An 18,998-nucleotide genomic window follows, 5' to 3' on the forward strand; every position below is an offset into this window, starting at 1 on the left:
TTCACTGGAATCACTTCTTCCATTTGCATCTCAGCTATCTGGGGCCAGTATCCTGCATTTTTTGCATCTTCCCGCCCCCACCCCCCATCTGCCCCTGCCCCCATAGCTCCTCAGTGCTTATCTAGGGAATGACTGCAGCCTGGGAACTTCCTGGGGGCCCTCCCGGCTCAGCAATTCACACTTGGAGGGCCAAAATCACTGATGGTTGTGACTCCTTGTTTACTGATATGGCAGGAAACACTCCATTTCTCAACTGCTTTGTACTTATCTGGAATATACATACCCCTTGGATGCGTGGACCTCCTTTAGAAAGCATCAGTTCAAGGAACAATCTCTCACACAGGCAAGGATTTTTCCATTTAAAAAGACCTACTCATTTCAGTTACTCAGCCATTTTATAGAAAGTGAAAGAGTTTTGAAATGAATTGTCTTTATAGAGATCCATAATTTGCAAGCAAAATCCCCACTCTACAAAATGTGAAATATTCTAAGCAACAGCTGTGAGCATTTCAAACAAGCACTACTCTTTGACAGTTCAATTGTTGCCAAGGGAAACTGAGTTGGTTTTAAAATCTTCCCCGGTTTAAATTCTACATTTACCCTTAATCAGAAATTGAGCAAAGAAGTACTGCATGGCTGGGACACTGAATTTTTCATGAAGACTGGTATGGGAAATTGAGATGTGGAAATGCAAGTTTCTTGAAGGTGGGAGGAAGACTGGTATGCTAGCCAGTTTTATAATGCTTAGGGGAGATGGAACTTTTCAGCGCAAACACAGACAACTATGTATAGTGGCCAATCATCTGGAGCCAGTAGGGGAAGCCCGCTTCCATCTAAGAGCACCAACTTTTTCGGCTTCCTATATCACTTACAATTTCTTTTAATGACAAATTTTTTTCATTCAAGACTCATTTCTGGGGATGTGCATAGAAATTTGCAACACTTGAGTGTTAAACAACACAAGAGAAATAAAAGCATTTTTTTTCCCCCTGCTGCCAGTTGTATGCATGGTACAGTTTTACTTACATGCAGTTTTACTACTTCCTAACTATGGAAAACATGATATAATGCCAAGTGGAAAAATTAAAGTCTAAAGAACGGAACACACAATTCTAAGGAAGAAAATGCTGGAGAGAAGTACACCAAAATGCTAACAGTGGTTGTCCCTGGGTTGAATGATTCTAAATGCTTTTTTTTCCCCTTTTTCCAAGTTTTGAACATTTGGTACCTTGGCATTTGTACTTCAGAATTTTTTTTTTCACCCTCTCAAAAGACAAATGTAGCATGCACTCGAATAGAGCAACAGTTCAAGAATATTCTCTGGTAATGCACCACTTCGCCTGTTGTTCAGTCACTCGGTCGTGTCCGACTCTTTGCGACCCCATGGACTTCACCACTTGGCCTAGGGCTCACCAAGAATGCAACCATGCCTCTAAATATTTAATCACTTGTTCTAGCTAGAGTTAAGTGAAGCCTTCACCACAAACTCTTTCGGATCCAACTTGCCAATTAAAAGCTCCCAAACTCCCACAGTTTGGAGCTGCATTTCCCTGAGTTCTGTGCAGCGGGTGAGCCCAAGCGGCTGTTCTCGGTAAATGATCTCGGGGCTTAGAGACAGCGTTCCCACCTGCGCCCGCCACACCGACCTGGCCCCAACCAGGCTTGCAGCAGCTCCAGGGAGCTGGCATTCAAAACAGAGGTTCAGGAAAAAGGAGACGAGGACGAGAGAGAATTCGAAGCGATATCCAACCCTTGGCCGGGCCCCAGGGGTTCGGATTTCGGTGCCAGGCCTCCCACAAGGTGGAGCGGTGAGCGACTGCTGGGGGTTTACGGCCGCGAGGCGCGAGGGCCCCATTTACACGAGCAGCGGCGCTGGTTCCCGTAGCGAGTGGACTATTCGAGCCCAGACGGTCCAGTCTCGCGGCTGAAAGGGGCGGAATCGAGGGCCGTATTACCCGACCCTTGCCCTCGGAATCCTCAAGTTGCAGACGACAACCGCCCAGAGGTTCCGCACTGCACGGAAACCCTTCGTATTTATGTCAGCTGCACACCTCCTGAGCTTTAGCAGCTCCAGTTAGGCCTCGTCGCTGAAGCAGTTCTCTTCCTCAGCCTACCCTACCGCTTGGCGGAAGCGGCGGCCGCGCGGCCTGAGAACGCGGCTGCATCCGGGTTCCTCTCGCCTCAGTCCAATCCTCGGTTTCCTCTCTTCCCACCCTCCTGTTTCTCCGCCCCCCCGCCGCCAATCCGCGATCGGCTCTCAGCCGAACTTGCTGACAGGGGAGTGAAGGCGAACGCCGACCAATGAGGCCTCGCTTCCCGTTTGAAGTCTCCAGTGAGTGGGCGCCGGAGGCGGGCGCTGCTGGCGAGAAGGTTCGGTTGCGCGTGTGCCATGGACTCAGCCGCCCGGTGATATTGACAATAGGAGAGAGAAAGGGGCATTGACGGGGACCCACCGCGGGTACCGAACGGCGGCTCTGGCAGTGGCGGCTCCAGCCCCAGCGACTCCTCCTCTTTCTCCTTCCTTCTCCTGTTGCCGCTGCGGCTTCAGTTTTCCTCCCTCCCTTCCCCCCTCCCCTCGTCGTCGCTTCTGCCGCCGGGTCCGAGGCAACGAGCAGAGGCGCCGCCCGCCGGGAATGTGAGCGAGGAGCCACCGGCGGAGCCGCAACGGGGTCGGTGCCGATTTGATGGGACGGGCCCGCGGGGGAGGATCGTGAGGCCGCCGCCGCCGCCGCCGCCGCCGCCGGAGCGCTGAGGTTCAGGTCCGGCTGTGAGGCCTAGAGGCGCCGCCGCCGCGGAACCGGAGGGACGCCGCGCCGGACAGCCGTCGCCCCGGGCTCCCTGCCGCTGTCCGGACCTCCCCCTGCACGTCCCAGTCCCGCCACCCGCCCCCGCTGCGGCCCTCTCTCCCGTCTCCCGCCCCTCCGAAACCACAGATCATCTTTGGATTCTTCTCCAGAAGCTTCAAGGTAACTTCGTCCCTCCAGCTCCGCGGATTGTCTGCTTTCCTTTTCTCCTTGCTTGCCTCTTCCCCGTCCTCCTGGAGAACCCGCAGGGCACCGGCCTCGGGAAAGGCCTGGCCCGAGCTGGCGAGGGGTGCGGTGGGATGAGGTGCGGGAAAGGGAGCGCCGGTCCCACTTGTCTGATTTACCTGCAATTGCTTCTGATGTTGTCTCTCGTTCTGTTTGCCCCCTCCCCCCCTTTTTCTCCACCTTCCGGCACTGGAGGCGTATTCTTGTCCCCCTTTATCCACTGACGGCGGCGGAGGGGGGAGGAAAGGGGGATTGGTGTAGTGAGAAGGATTCTGTAGCAGCTTAGCTTCTCCAGGGCTTGGGGTGGTGGGGGGATGGGGTGGGTGGGAGCAAAGGGAGTATGTGAGCATCCCTACAGACCAACCTCTTGTCTGTCTTTCTCCTCCACCCCAGCACCCACTTTGGATTATCCTGAGCCTTGGAAATGCCCCGTGCCCGCTGCTCAGAGGATGATAAAGCTTGGGCGCCCTAGTCCGGGGCGAAACCTGTTTCCCCGGGCTTTGCACCGACCCGCTGCTACTGCACGTTCAGTTCTGCAGCGCTTTAGGGTTGAGATCCTTGACGTTTATCCTGGGCCGCGGGCATAAGGGTCAAGTGATTAAAAAAAAAAATTTTTTTTTTTTTTTTTTTGCTACCGGTAACTTATCTCTAAGATGAGACGTGAAGAATAAAGGGGAGACAAAACGAGTGATGGAGGGACAGGATTTACGGAAATTTTGTGTTGTGAGGGTTACATGTAATCTAAATAACTCACATACCAGATTGGAAAAACTGCCCCTAAATTTACAACATACAGATGTGATGTGGAGCTTGTTGTAGATGCAGTCATTATGAAAATTTAATTCTAAGTGATCTTACTTCTCCTACAGTCATTCATGCTTTGCAGTTATCTATCACATTGTATTTGAGGCTAAATTAGGTAGATTGCTAAAAAATTTTTTTTAAAAAAAGAGAGCCAAAGGGGACTTCAGCATCCCAAACCTCAGCAGTATAAGGTTTTTTTTGTTCTTGGTTTCTGTTTTTGTTATTTTTGCTCTGTCAGAATCCAGCTAATCCAGGTAACTTTTTATTCTCACACGTTCAGGAAGAAACTCCCTTACTCTTTTATTTAGAGGTTAAAAACCGCTCGTGTTATGTAGGGATGACAGGTGAGTGATTGCATTTCAGCATTTCCACTATGTGCCTTATTTCTATTCAGGACTGCCATTCATTCTGCATGGGGCATGGTGGAGCCTCGGTGCCATGGAAATGAGGGCATCTGTTTAAATTGGTGAATGAAACTGAGCTTAATGCTTGTTACTTTTAGGAAGTAGCCTTCATTTTAATAATTTGAGAAGGTTAAAAAAATCTCAAGGAACTGTTCTGTTCCATTAGTTTACCGAATGAAAATTAATATTTGATGATGAACTTCAAGGGAACTCAACTTTGTTGCCTAAGTAGTCTGTGAATTTAGGTTTTTGCATTAATTTTGCTGCATGATTTCATCATAGTTTTTAAGCTTTAGTAACATCAGATGGCTTCATTCAAAAAGAAGACTTCTTTGAAATGATTTTAATTATGCCCTTTATGTGTTCTGTTTAAAGTAATCTAGCCTGTCATTGGTGGTATGGTGTCGTTTATCTTAGCTAGCACATTGCATTAAAAAGTCATGCCTTGGTAGTTCAGAATTTGTAAATTTCACCTTGCTGTGATCCATTGGTGTAGATTCTTGAAGTACCATAAGGATTTCAACCCCAGAGCCCATTCATAATATTAAATATCTTGGGAAAATGTATCGATGGAAGTTTTCCAGTTGCAGAATAGCTCCAAAATTAATTTAGGATCTCAAGATGAGAAGAGCTGTGCAGTTAAAAAACGCATACATGGCTTAGAAGAGTTTTTTCAGGTATAAACGAACATCTTTACTGCATATCGTAGAAGCAGCACAAGGCATTAGCATTACAATATTGTTTATGTAGTACTTATATTCTATTTTCCACCAAGTTTTTCTGCTTTCCCATTGAACATAGAACTGTTAATTGATTTTATTTGCTTTCTTTTCCCGATATTCCCATTTTCAAAAAAAGTGTGTGGGAATTTTAGAATTTGTGTAACTCACTTGTTTGCTTCCACCTTGGGGGTGTGTGGATGATACTTCTTTCTCTTCAGTAGGGATATGTCCTCAGCACCAACTACTCCTCCATCAGTGGATAAAGTAGACGGATTTTCTCGGAAGTCCGTCAGAAAAGCCAGACAGAAGAGGTCGCAAAGTTCCTCACAGTTTAGGTCTCAAGGCAAGCCTATTGAGTTAACACCTCTGCCGCTGCTAAAAGGTAAGGCTCATGACCAGGTGATGGATTCCTTTTCAGTTGATCTTTTTATATCTGTATATAATTTTCTTTTTGTACCATATTTGTTAAAATTCTTTGTTGCAAGTTGAAGGAATGGGAGACTTTTCAGACATGTTTTAGACAAGTTACTGGTCTGTGACCAGGTATACCCACTCCCACTTTTAGAGGGCTCAATTGAACCTAAATAGCCATGGACAGATGAAAAAAACTTATTATCAGGAGTATCTCTCACATTGATAAGTAGAAAAACTGAATACCACAGAAATTTTAAGATGTCTGGGTCTGGTGCTTGCTTCGGCAGCACATACACTAAGATGTCTGGGTCTGTGTTTTTCATTTTTTCTTCTGTTGAGATTTAGATGTATACATTGTATGCAATGACACCTATACAATCTTAATCACAGGAAGTAGTAGAGGATATGGTACCATGAACTTACATATAGAAAAGGATACTCGAAATAATTCATTTTTTAAAATTGAGAAAAAATGGTCAGTAATTGATTACACGCATTCTTGTTTTCAGATAGTACAAACAGGAAATGGATTTGATGATCATTCTTGTTTGTGGAATTAATTATGGATAAGTTCTTATGAGAACTGTTTTTTTCTAAATTAGACTTTATTCTCAAAGGAATAAAAAAAACTTGGTTTCTTTTAAGCTCAAAGGAAATAAAAAACTTGGTTGCTAGTTAGTGAACATTTATTTCTATAATGATTTGTGAAATTGTTACAAAGGTAATATAAGAAAGGTATAAGAAAAGCTGGAGTGTGACTAGAAAATGTAGCGGAGGATATTTCAAGCTTCTGTTTTTCCCATATGAATTTATGCTTATGTTTTTCCCAGTATAAACTTGAAGTTGGTGGACATGAAATGAATATTGATTACTGTAGAGATGATATATCTACAGTTAATGAAGATGATCTCATATGAGTTTGGTGGAGAAAATTTTTGACTAAAGATTTTGCTGGTAAAAATGAAAGTAGTCTATGAGATTTTGAAAGAAAAATGAAAGGAAAACTTGCTAGGGATAAAAGTAACCATGCTTGAACTACAAAGTTGGGAGGTATATTGGGTTCTTTACTAATTTATTTAATCTGAAATGGACTGATGATAACTACTATCATCTCTGTCTGGCAGAGGACTTTATTCTGAGGAAGCAGTTTAAACTTTCTTAGAACAGGTTTAAACTTTGTTATATTAATTTCTTGGGATCCATGGTAAATATTTAAATTGGAATCTAACTGACCACTCAGAGCCATGATGTTGGTTTTGTGAGTAGTGAAAGAGGCATGCATGGGGCAAACTTGGCACGTTTCAACATGTTTCAATACTTTGTTGTTTCTTACCTTATTTAAAAAAATGTAGTAAAATATATATAACATAATATTGATCATTTAACCTATTTTTAAGTATGCATTAAGCATGGCATTTACCTTTGCATTGTGAAGGCATCCATTACCGTCTCATATCTCTAGGACTTTTTCATCTTTCCCCAACTGAAATCCTGTATCCATTAAATAAATACTACCTCCCCATTACCTCTGCCCCTGACCTCTTTGCAGCCATCATTCTACTTTCTGTCTATGAATTTGAATACTCTAGATATCTTGTATAAGTGGAATCCTACAATATTTGTCTCTCTTGTGGTTGGCTTATCTTGCTTAGTGTAATGTCCTGAAGATTCATCCTTCTTGTAGCACGTGTCAGAATTTCTTTCCTTTTTAAAGGTTGATTAATATTCCATCACACACACACACACACACACACACACACACACACACACACAGAGTCACGCACACAAAACTTACTGTTTGTCCACCTTTTGGTTATTGAGAATAATGCTGCTATGAACATGGGTGTGTAAATATCCTCTTGAGTCCCTGCTTTCACTTCTTTTGGGTATATACCCAGAAGTGGAATTACTAGGTCATATGTTTAATTTTTTGAGTAATTGCCATGCTATTTCCCACAGCAGCTGCACCATTTTACATTTCTACCAGCAATGCCCAAGGCTTCTTCCAATTTCTACACATTCTCATTGACACTTGTTCTTTTCTTTTTTTGATAATAAGAGTCATAATGTGCATGAAGTGGTAGTTCATTGTGGCTTTTATTTCCCTAATGATTAGTGACACTGAGCATCTTTTCATGTGTTTATTGGCTATTTGTATTTCTTTTTCTCATATTTTAAATGTAGTCGGGTAGTACTGAAAAATTTCCAAGATTTTTGTGAACTTGTATATTTTGCCAGCATAGGAGCATTGGAGAGCAACAAGATCATATAATACTAGATACATCTACAAGCTTAATTCCAGACAGACTAAAAGTGATTCTTGTGTAATAAGCACGTTTTGGGAAAATATTTAGGAAGCATTCCATAAGTTAGATTTCCATATCCTTAGAATAACAAAGAAGTATAGTCATGTACAGACTATAGAAATGTGTGTATGTTCTTGATGATTATAGTGAATGTAGAGAGTTTGTTGAATGACATTTGTTGTTCTTACAATGGATTGACTTTTGTTTGTGTGCCTTACAACTTTAGGAAGTGGTTTATGAACATAATGAAAATGTAAGACGAATTTCTTTTCTTTTTTTTGCCATTTCCTTAGGAAAAACCAGAATAAATTATATATGCATGCCAAAGGCTAGTTACTGATTTAATTTTCTATAGAATTGTTTTGACTAACTTGGAAGGCTTGAGTTAATTTTATTTGGGGGTGCAGTATAAAGTGCAGTTGAATTTTGGGAGTTGCTTTAAAGAATAAAGTAAAAACATGTCCTTAAGGTCTTTAATTTTAGGGGAGTTTGAAAATGGAAATTGTATAAACATAGTAATTATGTAATAACATTTTTAATATGTAATTTTTGAAAGCTCAAAAATTAGGTATTCATTAATGATGACTTATTTTGTGTGTTTGCCTTATAAAAATTTTTATTGTAGACGTCATAGTATTTGACTGACTTTAAGTAACACTACCATTATTGCTTAGCATTTTAAAAGTCTCTTTACTTGCAGAACTGTAAAAAAGCGAAAGGAAAGTTTCATCTCTTTTGCTCTTTTTCTAATAGGTGGGGTTTTGAAATTTGTATCAGTGATTTTATTTTCTGCAGAAAGCAGCACCGGCATGTAGTTCTGTCTGTGTTAATATATTAGAGTGACCTGGCTTTTCCTGCAATTGTGAAATTGCAGGATAGACCTTGACATACAGACATCTGAATTTTCTCCATGAAGTACTTCTGCAAGTGTTTTCAGAAGGTCCTAAAGTTTTTAAGCCTGAAGGACTTTCCCTCATTTTCCTGATAAGGGAAATTCAGTAGAGGTTGCGTGCCTTACGAGCTTCAGAAGAAAGTAAAGACTTTGATGCTTCCTGGGTGCCTGCATAGCGGGACATGAAGCAGACTTTGACAAGGACCTAGAATGAGATAAACACTTAGGCAGATACACACACACACCCATGAATAATAATTACAATAATAATAATAACTTCTAGGAGCTATTATCTGCTTAGGTGGTTTATGTTCTCTACCCACTCCTTATTTCTTTCTCTTTTTAACTTTAAACGATTATATAAATTTAGATTTGAGGGAGATGTTTTTGAAAACTACCACCTCTTTGAAAATGTGATTATAATGAAAGTGGCATCATTGTTGCTAGGCTCACAATTCATCATACATTTCTGAGACATTTTGCTTATAGTTTGAACAGTCGGTATCAAGCATTCCAAAAACTTGGATGCCTGGAGGTACTGTTCAGCAGAAAGAAACTCTTTGCCTCTTGATATTGAAACCTTTACATGGGTAACATTTCTGTGACACTAATTCTCTGTTTTTTTTTTTTTAACTTTAAGCTTATGATTCAGCATAAAATTTTTATTTTATAGGGTGACAGTTTGTAAGGACTTAAATAATTTCAAGTTAAAACTAGTTTTTGTGCTTTTGAAATTGTTAGATGGGATAATTCCTCTCTTTCATTTGTATCTGGTTTGGGTAGTGTATAGGAAAATGCAGATGGAATTCCCAGTTTTTATAATGGACTAGGTCTCTAAACTGCATTTATGATGAGAATGATCGCCTGAGAAATAGTATCCTTGATTTTAGTGTTCACCTTCTTCCATGGAGGTTACTCTGCAGTGTTGCATGGGAGGAGGTACAGAGGCTTTGTTTCCTGCAAGAGTTCTAGCTAACTTCTAGCTTTGTTGCCCAGGGCAAGTGAGTTAACTTCAGAAAGCTTGGTTTCCATATCTATCATATGGGAATGATAATAAAAATCAAAGAGATACGGCATTACCAAATCCAATGCATTACTGACTAGTGTCATTTAACTGAGGTTTCAGAAGTTAGAACATGAATAATATGAAATTATTATTTGACCTTTTATATTTTTGCAGCAAAAAGTTGAAACTGGAAATTTCTCTGAAAATTAGGAAACAAGAGCATAGTTTTGTGGTCTTGAACCTCTTTCAACCCCCAAATATGAAGAAACAGTGTGTAAATATGTTGAATTTAGTAGACTAGTTATTTTAAATATCTTTATTTGGAGATTTTTTTACCTTCTGCATTGGTATCCTGCCACATATTTGAGTGTAATGCTTTTTTATTTTTAATTTACTAGTGTTTTGAATAGATAATAGAGTTACGTGGTTCCAATTTGAAAAATACAAAAGGATATGTAATGAAAAGTCTTCCTTCCAAGTTGGTTTTCCTAATTAGTTCCCCTTCCCAGAAACATGCAGCCATAATATACTTGTTTTGTAGGTATAGGTATTTTTAAACCCTTGATTTAATTTGAAATGCCCTGAGCAGACTGAAATTATATGCACATTTTGTATGCATATGTCCATTTTTTTTTTAAATGGGAGAATTCTATAGCATTTTTCAAATTCTTGAAGGGATATTGGAATCAAAAAAGGTTAAGAACCATTGATCTAGTGATCTAGTTTGTACCTTAGATTAGTGATGTATATTCTTTATTTTCTTTTCCATTATGGTTTATTACAAGATATTAAATATAATTCCCTGTAGGGCCTTGTTATTTCCCTGTTTTATAGTAGTTTAAATCTGCTAACCCCAAACTCCTCTAATTTATTACCCCCTTCCCTTTTCCCCCTTTGGTAACCATGAGTTTTTCTTCTATGTCTGTGAGTCTGTTTCTGTTTTGTAATTTGTAATTGATGTATATTCCTTAGGCAACTAAATTGTAGTGTGTGTGTGTGTGTGTGTGTGTGTGTGTTATGTGTGAATGGTTTGAAAAAAAAAAATCATAAGCTTTGCTTTTGAACCAGAAGAACATCTGTAAGTTGATAGGTGTTAATGTTCAGCTTTGCAGCCTTTGAAGCAATGTGGTAATATTTTTCCTTGGGGGAAGAAATTACAAGATTTTGTACAAAACCAAATCTCAGATTATGGTGTTATCATGTGTGAAAGATTACAGTAGTTGTAGTGAAGAGGTATTTCATTCACTTTTAGGTGGGAATTTATCTATCCTTCTTCATACATGTATATATATAAATTGTGTGTGTGTGTGTGTATCTATATATCTAGATATATCTAACTATATCTGTATCTATCCTAATAGTTTGTTCCTGTAGCATAGAGAAAATTCCTGTACAGAGTCTTATGTGGGCCAAAATAAATTGAGAGTAAGCATTCCTGATTTGTGAATCATTTAAAAGTAGTGTGGCAGCTTGCATTCATATCCATCTCATCTGAGTATGATAATTACTGCTTAATTCTTATCATGGATTTCTGGTTGGGGATAGTGTGTATGTGTTATAGATGAGCTTCAGGGTTCTAAGAACCTCCTAAAATTTTATGTAAAGTTTCAGTGTATGTGCATTTTTTGGGGGGGAAGGGGGAGGACAGAGTTCATTGCTTTCATCAGATTCTCAAGGATTTAGCATAATCATTACTGCTCTTTCCCCAGAGTTAAGAGCTTCTGGCTTAGACTAAAAGATTGGGAAATTATTATTATTATTGTTTTTCCTGTGTATCAGGTTAGCTTTGTGTGTGCACAGATGCGTTGAATACTTATCAGTAAATATTGTAAGCTTTAAACAGAATTCATCATAAAGTGGGTCTCTCCAGGATACAACCCATCCAAGACATAAAAATTAATTAAATTGCGAAATAAAACCTCTCATAAGGTGAGGTGGTCCTTTTCTACTTAGAACTTTCTTTTTGTATCATTCTTCAAATTTCAGCTCAAATAGGACCCTCTTATGGACCATCCTGCATCACTTTAAAAAATGATCTTCTTTGACATTTCTATCATTTTATTGTTTTTTTGGCATCGTATTTATAGTCTGAAATTATTTTATCTTTGTTCACTTGTATGTTACCTGTTTCTCATCCCCCATGAGAATGTAATCTTTGTTGTGAATACCTTGTGTCACTTATCTCTAGGGTCTAGACCTGTGCCTCATACATAGTTGATATTCAATAAGTATTAGCGAATGAATGAACATTGTTAGATCACAACATTGAGGTTATTAGTAACAGCAGTATAGACATTTGTTTTTCCTTTCTAAATACTAAAATTCTTCCCCTCAAATCCAGGCCATGCAGATTTTAACTAGCAATTTACACAAAATGGTAAACTTGTTTAATGAAGATTTATCAGTTTTAAAGGATTGCTAAGTGTTCACTTAAAATGCTAAGAATGGGTTTATGTTCTGTGTAATTCTCCGTGTTTCAAGCTAAAAACAGAAGTGGTATCTTGTGGAGAAAGAATAGAGGGGATTATAGGTATGGTACACTAAGAGTCATTCCTTTTACTTAGGGGATTCATCACTTTGATTTTGCACAAGTTAAGATGTTAAGTACAAGGAAATTTCTTTTTTCTGCTGGTGTTTGGGGACTGAATTATGGGCTGATCAGATCATCAGACATTCTTTCTTAATATAGTTTGAGAGAATATCTGATTTATAATGAACTTTCAGAGCAGTGTTTTATGGTCAGATTTTCTCATCTTTAAAACATTTATTTTATGATAATGTTAATTCTTAATATTAATTAGATTTTGTAGCACTTGAAAAAGAACAGTAAAGTTTCTCGATATTCCATAAAGGCTAACTAAAGTAATTCTTTGATTTGTTTTCCAGTGACATTCTCTTTTGCCACTTAAAAATACTTTTCTACCTTTGGTATTATGAGATTTTATTTAAAAAACCAGGCATCTTATTTTTATATTATAGTACAATTATGTATAAAAGAACTTATGCTTATGTTAACTGTATATTATTATTGTTACCTAATATATAACAGTATATACCTAATATATGTATCATATATTACTTGAGGGAGGCACGTACCCTCCCTGAGGTAAGAATGGTCTCTGGGGTCACACACATGTAGGTTTGAGTTCCAGGTCCATTCACAGCCGTGTGACTTCTGAGCATTGGCTTTATATCTTCAAAATGGGGAGTGTATTAGAACCCCCCTAAGAGAGTCAGATTAAGTACCATCAGGCAGGTAAAACATTTAGCTCAGTGCTGGGGACATTGTAGGAGTTGAAGAGTTTAACTGTCACAATTATGGTAAGAACTGCGTGGTGGAAAATGCTCACCAGTGTTTTCAGTTGATCTTTTATTTCTTTAATTCATTACATGGATTATTTCCACTTAGGTAGAAAAATACGGAGTGAGTGGAGCTGTGAGAATTAGACTTTAAAAGCAAAAGAGGGAACTGGTTCTTGTGGAACAATCTCAGCTTTATTGTTGAGTCAGTTTGAAACCAACTTCTCATTTCAGGAGTAAGAAAGATGGCTAATGTGATTATTTTCAAGGGAAATTCCATTTGTGGAGAGTTACCCAGGAGAAACTATTGTTAGGTAAACTAATTTTGGAAGTTGTCTAGTAGGACAGGATTTACAAACTTTTTTTTGTGATTGCTTACTCCTGTCAGTAAAAATAACATGTATTTCTGTTTATATATTATATATACATGTGCTGTTATGTAAATATGTAATGCACGTTGAGAACATACACAGACATAGAAAATTAAAAAGGATGATACTGAAAAACACAGTGTGTAGATGTTCTTAATACTTTGTATTTTAACCTCTTTTTCCCTTGCCCGCCCTCCCAGCACATTCACTAGCCTTGGGCATCTCTTTATTTTGATGTTTTGCTTCAAAGAGAGAACCTTCTTTTCAGGTTTTGAGCCTTGTTAAATTTATAGCATTTTATTTTGAGCCAGAAAGAGTTGACACGGAACCCAGATGTGGAGAGTTGAATGTGAAAACTTCTTTATCTTCTTGAGGTTTTTGTCTAGGCCTTTGAGTTTATTGCACTTTAAAGAAACAAAATCTAAATGGACGATTTTGCCAGTTTGAATATCGTAGATGGTTCCTTGTTGAGGGCTCTTTGCTGTTGATGGGTAGGTTTCAGAGGGCTCTGAACCCTCGTGAAATTCCAGGCAGTATTTTGTGTCTCTGTGCAGATTGACATTTTTCTGGGCACAAGGTTTAGAGTGTTCATCAGATTCTCAAAGGAGTTTCTCCCAAAGGCTAGCAACCATTGCCTTGGGTGATGGGTGTCCATTTGCTCAAAGCAGAGAGAGAGAGAATTTGCCATGTGACCCCTTTCTATAGAAAGGAGATCTCATGTCAAGAGATTTCTCCTGCATATGTCTTCTGATTTTTAATTCTTTTTGGTATCAAACAGAATTTTAAAAGGTGTTTGAAGGTAGATGTTGCTACGTGACTCCAGTGTGGTTGGCTGGAAAATTTTTGATCAGTATCTTTTGAAAAATTAAGCTGAATGCATGTAACTACCATTGGTAAAATTGAGAGTGCCTGTAAACAGCATTTTCTCTGGAACAGCTGTAGACCAGGAAGAAGTCGGGTGGAGAAGCTCAGGTTGTCTTTGCTGGTGAAGAAATGATTTAGTAACCACTGAAGCAGAAGAGAAGCACCATCTCTTGGTTCTGCCCTATGCCGGGCGATGTACCACATGGTGTTGCAGTGACACTTCTCAACAACACAAAGAGCATGGGATGTTTGCTGTTGATAGAGGGTAGAGAGAGCCTGAGTTGGGACCCCAGGCCCATCTGGTTTCAAAGCCAAGGCCTTCTGCATTATATGCATTAGTGGTGGATGAACACAGGTGGGCACTGGACCTAACAACTTTCTTGCTCATGCTATGCTAAGATGACTTCCTAGGTGAATCATCTTACTACCTCTTGTAACAACCCTGAAAATTGTGAGCAGATGAGGTGATGAGAAAGAGAGGCAGAGAATAGAAGAGCAGGGAGCCGCCAGGCTGGCAGTAGCACTGTGGTGATGGGGAAGAGTTGAGGGAGAGTCACAGGCCTCCCAGACTCAGCTCCTTGGAAAGGCCCAGGCCGTGCCACCGAGAGGCAGACAGAAAGGGTAGTTGGCACCTCACAGAGGCGGGAGAGGGAAGATGCCTCCCTTGGATCCCTGTTGTCCCGGTCGCCATAAAGTCCAGATAGTTGATAAACAGGTAGCATTCTTGCCATGGTGGTTTTTTTTTTTTTTTTTCCCCCTTGTTTCTTTCTCTGGCTGCACAGTGGCATGTGGGATCTTAGTTCCCTGACCAGGATTGAACCTGCACCCGCTGCAGTGGAAGGATGGAGTCTTAACCTCTGGACTACCAGGGAAGTCCCTGGCAGTGTTTTTTTTTTTTTTTTTTTTACCATTCATCTTCTCATCTTTGGGAACTAGCATATTGTAGGAAAGGGTCTGGGTTCAAGCCTGGGTGATATTTAGCTTTATGAATTGAGATCAGGTATTTAACCTCTTTGGAGCTTTGGTTTCCACTTTCATAAAGGGGGACTCATACGTCCCAAGGTGTTTGTGAGGAATGAGATCGTGTGGGTAAACTGCTAATGTGTGGTTGGTGGCTTAATAAATAGCCCTTCGCTTGCTTTCTGGTTGCCATTGATCTTTCTTTGAGTCACTCCTGTGGGCCTGCATCATGTTTCAGAGTACACAGTGTTGTGAAGGAAGAGGTCTGGCAAAATTCCATCGATTTATGTAGGCACCATGAAAGACTTTTTGTCTTTTCAAAAAAATTTATTTATTTTTAACTGGAGGATAATTGCTGAACAATGTTGTATTGGTTTTTGCCATGTGTCAGTGTGAATCAGCCATCAGTTCAGTTCAGTTCAGTTCAGTCGCTCAGTTGTGTCCGACTCTTTGCAACCCCATGAACCGCAGCACGCCAGGCCTCCCTGTCCATCACTAACTCCTGGAGTTTACTGAAACTCATGTCCATTGCATCGGTGATGCCATCCAACCATCTCACCCTCTGTCGTCCCCTTCTCCTCCTGCCCCCAATCCCTCCCAGCATCAGGGTCTTTTCCAATGAGTCAACTCTGCGCATCAGGTGGCCAAAGTATTGGAGTTTCAGCTTCAACATCAGTCCTTCCAATGAATACCCAGGACTGATCTCCTTTAGGATGGACTGGTTGGATCCCCTTGCAGTCCAAGGGACTCTTGAGTCTTGCCAACACCACAGTTCAAAAGCATCCATTCTTTGGCACTCCGCTTTCTTCACAGTCCAACTCTCACATCCATATATGACCACTGGAAAAACCATAGCCTTGACTAGATGGACCTTTGTTGGCAAAGTAATGTCTCTGCTTTTTAATATGCTATCTAGGTTGGTCATAACTTTCCTTCCAAGGAGTAAGCGTCTTTTAATTTCATGGCTGCAATCACCATCTGCAGTGATTTTGGAGCCCCAAAAAATAAAGTCAGCCTCTATTTCCACTGTTTCCCCATCTATTTGCCATGAAGTGATGGGACCAGATGCCATGATCTTAGTTTTCTGAATGTTGAGCTTTAAGCCAACTCTTTCACTCTCACTTTCATCAAGAGTCAGCCATAGACACACACATGTCCACTCCCTTTTGAACCTCCCTCCCACCCCATCCCACTTCTCTAGGTTGTCACAGACCACTGGGTTGAGTTCCCTGCACCATACAGCAAATTCCCACTGGCTATGTATTTTATATATGGTAATATATATGTTTCAATGCTGCTCTTTGAATTTGTCCCCCCTTCCCTCCCCAGCTGTGTCCACAAGTCAAAAGACTTTCATCTTAAGGTGAGGTTACGTCTTAATGTAATTAATTTGTAGTTGTCAGTGTCTGGAACATGGTTCAGAGTAAAACATTAAAGCATGAAAAAGAACTTGGAGAAAATTGGGACTTGCTACCATTTCAGGAAAAGTGCTATCTTTTGACAGGAGAGATACAGGCTTTAGAATTAGCCTTTCATCGAAACATGCCCAGAAGACCCCCTCCATTGAGGGGTTGCACCTTAGACATACCTTATAAGGGTATGCGGTGAGAGTTCAGAGTGGTTTCAGGCTCTCAAGGAGCTCTGGGTGTATTCTTACATTAGAATTGGAAATCATAGCCACACTGTGCCTTCCACATTGTAAACTTGTAACACTTTTTTTGAATGAGTATTTTGAATTCAAGGACATTTGTAGCAAAAATGATGCTTTTAAGGGTCAGAAGGCTGTTTCAACCTTTTGACTCATCAAATTAAGTTTTCAGAAAGTTACAGTGATGAATCAGAAGGACTGGTGTTTTTCCTTAATTTGTGAGCAAAAGTCAAAATGACTTGAAAGCACATTGATACAAGGGACTTTCCAAAAGTAAAAGGAAGTTTCAGCACTCTCCGTTCCACCTGTCTTCCATGCGTCCATTTATGTTTGCCTCTTCAGCTACATCTACACATGATAGAGCCAACTGGTATTTTTAATGGTACCTAGTGATTTAGATGGAGAAGGCAATGGCACCCCACTCCAGTACTCTTGCCTGGAAAATCCCATGGACGGAGGAGCCTGGTGGGCTACAGTCCATGGGGTCGCTACGAGTTGGACACGACTGAGTGACTTCACTTTCACTTTTCACTTTCATGCATTGGAGGAGGAAATGGCAACCCACTTCAGTATTCTTGCCTGGAGAATCCCAGGGACGGGGGAGCCTGGTGGGCTGCCTTCTATGGGGTCTCACAGAGTCGGACATGACTGAAGCGACTTAGCAGCAGCAGCAGCAGCAGCAATGATTTAGAAGGGCTTTCCTGGTGACTCAGAAATAAAGACTCTGCCTGCAATGCAGGAAACGTGGGTTTGATTCCTGGGTGGGGAAGATTCCTGGAGAAGGAAATGACAAATTATTCTAGGGCTTCCCTCATAGCTCAGTTGGTAAAGAATCCATCTGCAATGCAGGAGACCCTGGTTCAATTCCTGTGTCGGGAAGATACCCTGGAGAAGGGATAGGCTACCCACTCGAGTATTCTTGGGCTTCCCTGTGGCTCAGCTGGTAAAGAATCTGCCTGCAATATAGGAGACCTGGGTTCCATCCCTGGGTTGGGAAGATCCCTGGAGAAGGGAAAGGTTACTCACTTCAGTATTCTGGCCTGGAGAATTCCATGGACTGTATAATCCATGGGGTTGCAAAGAGTTGGACACGACTGAGTGCCTTTCACTTCACTAGTGTTGTTGCCGGGGAAATTCCATGGACAGAGGATCCTGGTGGGCTGTGGTTCCTGGGGTCCCAAAGAGTCGAGTCCGACTTAGGGACTGAAATAACAGCAACAACAACAGTGATTTAGAAATAAAATACATCTCACTTTAAGAAAGGATTCCCTGGTGGCTCAGATGGTGAAAGAGTTTGCCTGCAGTGTGGGAGACCCGGGTTTGACCCCTGGGTCAGGATGATCCAGTGGAGAAGGAAATGGCAACCCACTCCAGTATTCTTGTCTGGAGAATTCAATGGATGAAGGAGCCTGGCAGGCTACAGTCCATGGGGTCACAAAGAGTTGGACACAACTGAGTGACTTATCTTTTCTTTAAGAGAGCTTAAAGATGTTTCAATCAATAACAGTTAAGATGAAGTTCTAAAACTCAGTCACTTCAGTCTGGGATGTGACTGGATCTTGGAGGAGATCTATCTATAACTTTTCAGGTATGAGAAATCTTGGCGTAACCTTTGGCTTTTGAGAAAAGCTTGTGCTTTACTACCTAAACTTAGTTATTTCCTAAAGATTTTGAATAGAGCTATATTTTATTGTGTTTAGACTTATAACAACATTGTAAAAGGAATTTCAGCTAATGGTGGAATATATTTAGGCATTTCTGGTTTAGTGGCATGTTCTAGAAATGGTATATACTTTAAATACCCTTGGCTTACGAGTGGTAGGCCCTGTACTCCTGCTCTTGAATTTCGGTGAGATCTGAATGAAAAAAATTGTGTGCAGGTATTTTTCAATATGTATATGAAGCAAATACCTATGAAAAGAGTCTGCATTTGACCTGGTTAAATCAGTCACATCCAAGGGACTTAAATTCTCATTTTTGAAGTTTTTTTGTGGGCTCTTTAATTCATTTTGTTCATTTGTTCCTTCATTCATTCATCAGATTTCTACTTTGTGGTGTGATGTACCAGGCACTGTTTTGGGAACATGGTGATGAGCAAAACAAGAAGACTGAGGAGGTGCTTCTTTTCAAAAGGCCATTGTAGCTGGAGGTCAGAGACCGATGGAGCTCTTCAGGTTGTTGGGCCAAATAATTCAGGCTCGGTTAAAGTTTGTCCTTGATCCTCAGGGTATTTGTTGTCTGTTGTTGTTTAGTTCTGCGACCCCATGGACAATAGCCT

The 18,998-nt window shown here is 40.6% G+C and overlaps 1 protein-coding gene across 3 annotated transcripts in view; it reads left to right on the forward strand.

Annotated features, from left to right (window-relative positions):
* Window positions 1-2,531: 2,531 nt before the first annotated feature.
* PPP2R5E (protein phosphatase 2 regulatory subunit B'epsilon) overlaps window positions 2,532-18,998 on the forward strand; it is a 149,288-nt gene continuing 132,821 nt past the window's right edge. For 2 of the 3 annotated variants that reach the window (XM_061156920.1, XM_061156922.1), the window contains exons 1-2: window positions 2,532-2,966; window positions 5,178-5,341. In XM_061156920.1, the coding sequence (XP_061012903.1) occupies window positions 5,185-5,341 (157 nt within the window). In that variant the 5' untranslated portion in view covers window positions 2,532-2,966; window positions 5,178-5,184. The remainder of the gene's footprint in view (window positions 2,967-5,177; window positions 5,342-18,998) is intronic. The other variant, XM_061156921.1, reaches the window with a different exon arrangement.

This window comes from Dama dama, chromosome 12 (assembly GCF_033118175.1).
Source record: "Dama dama isolate Ldn47 chromosome 12, ASM3311817v1, whole genome shotgun sequence".
NCBI lineage: Eukaryota > Metazoa > Chordata > Mammalia > Artiodactyla > Cervidae > Dama > Dama dama.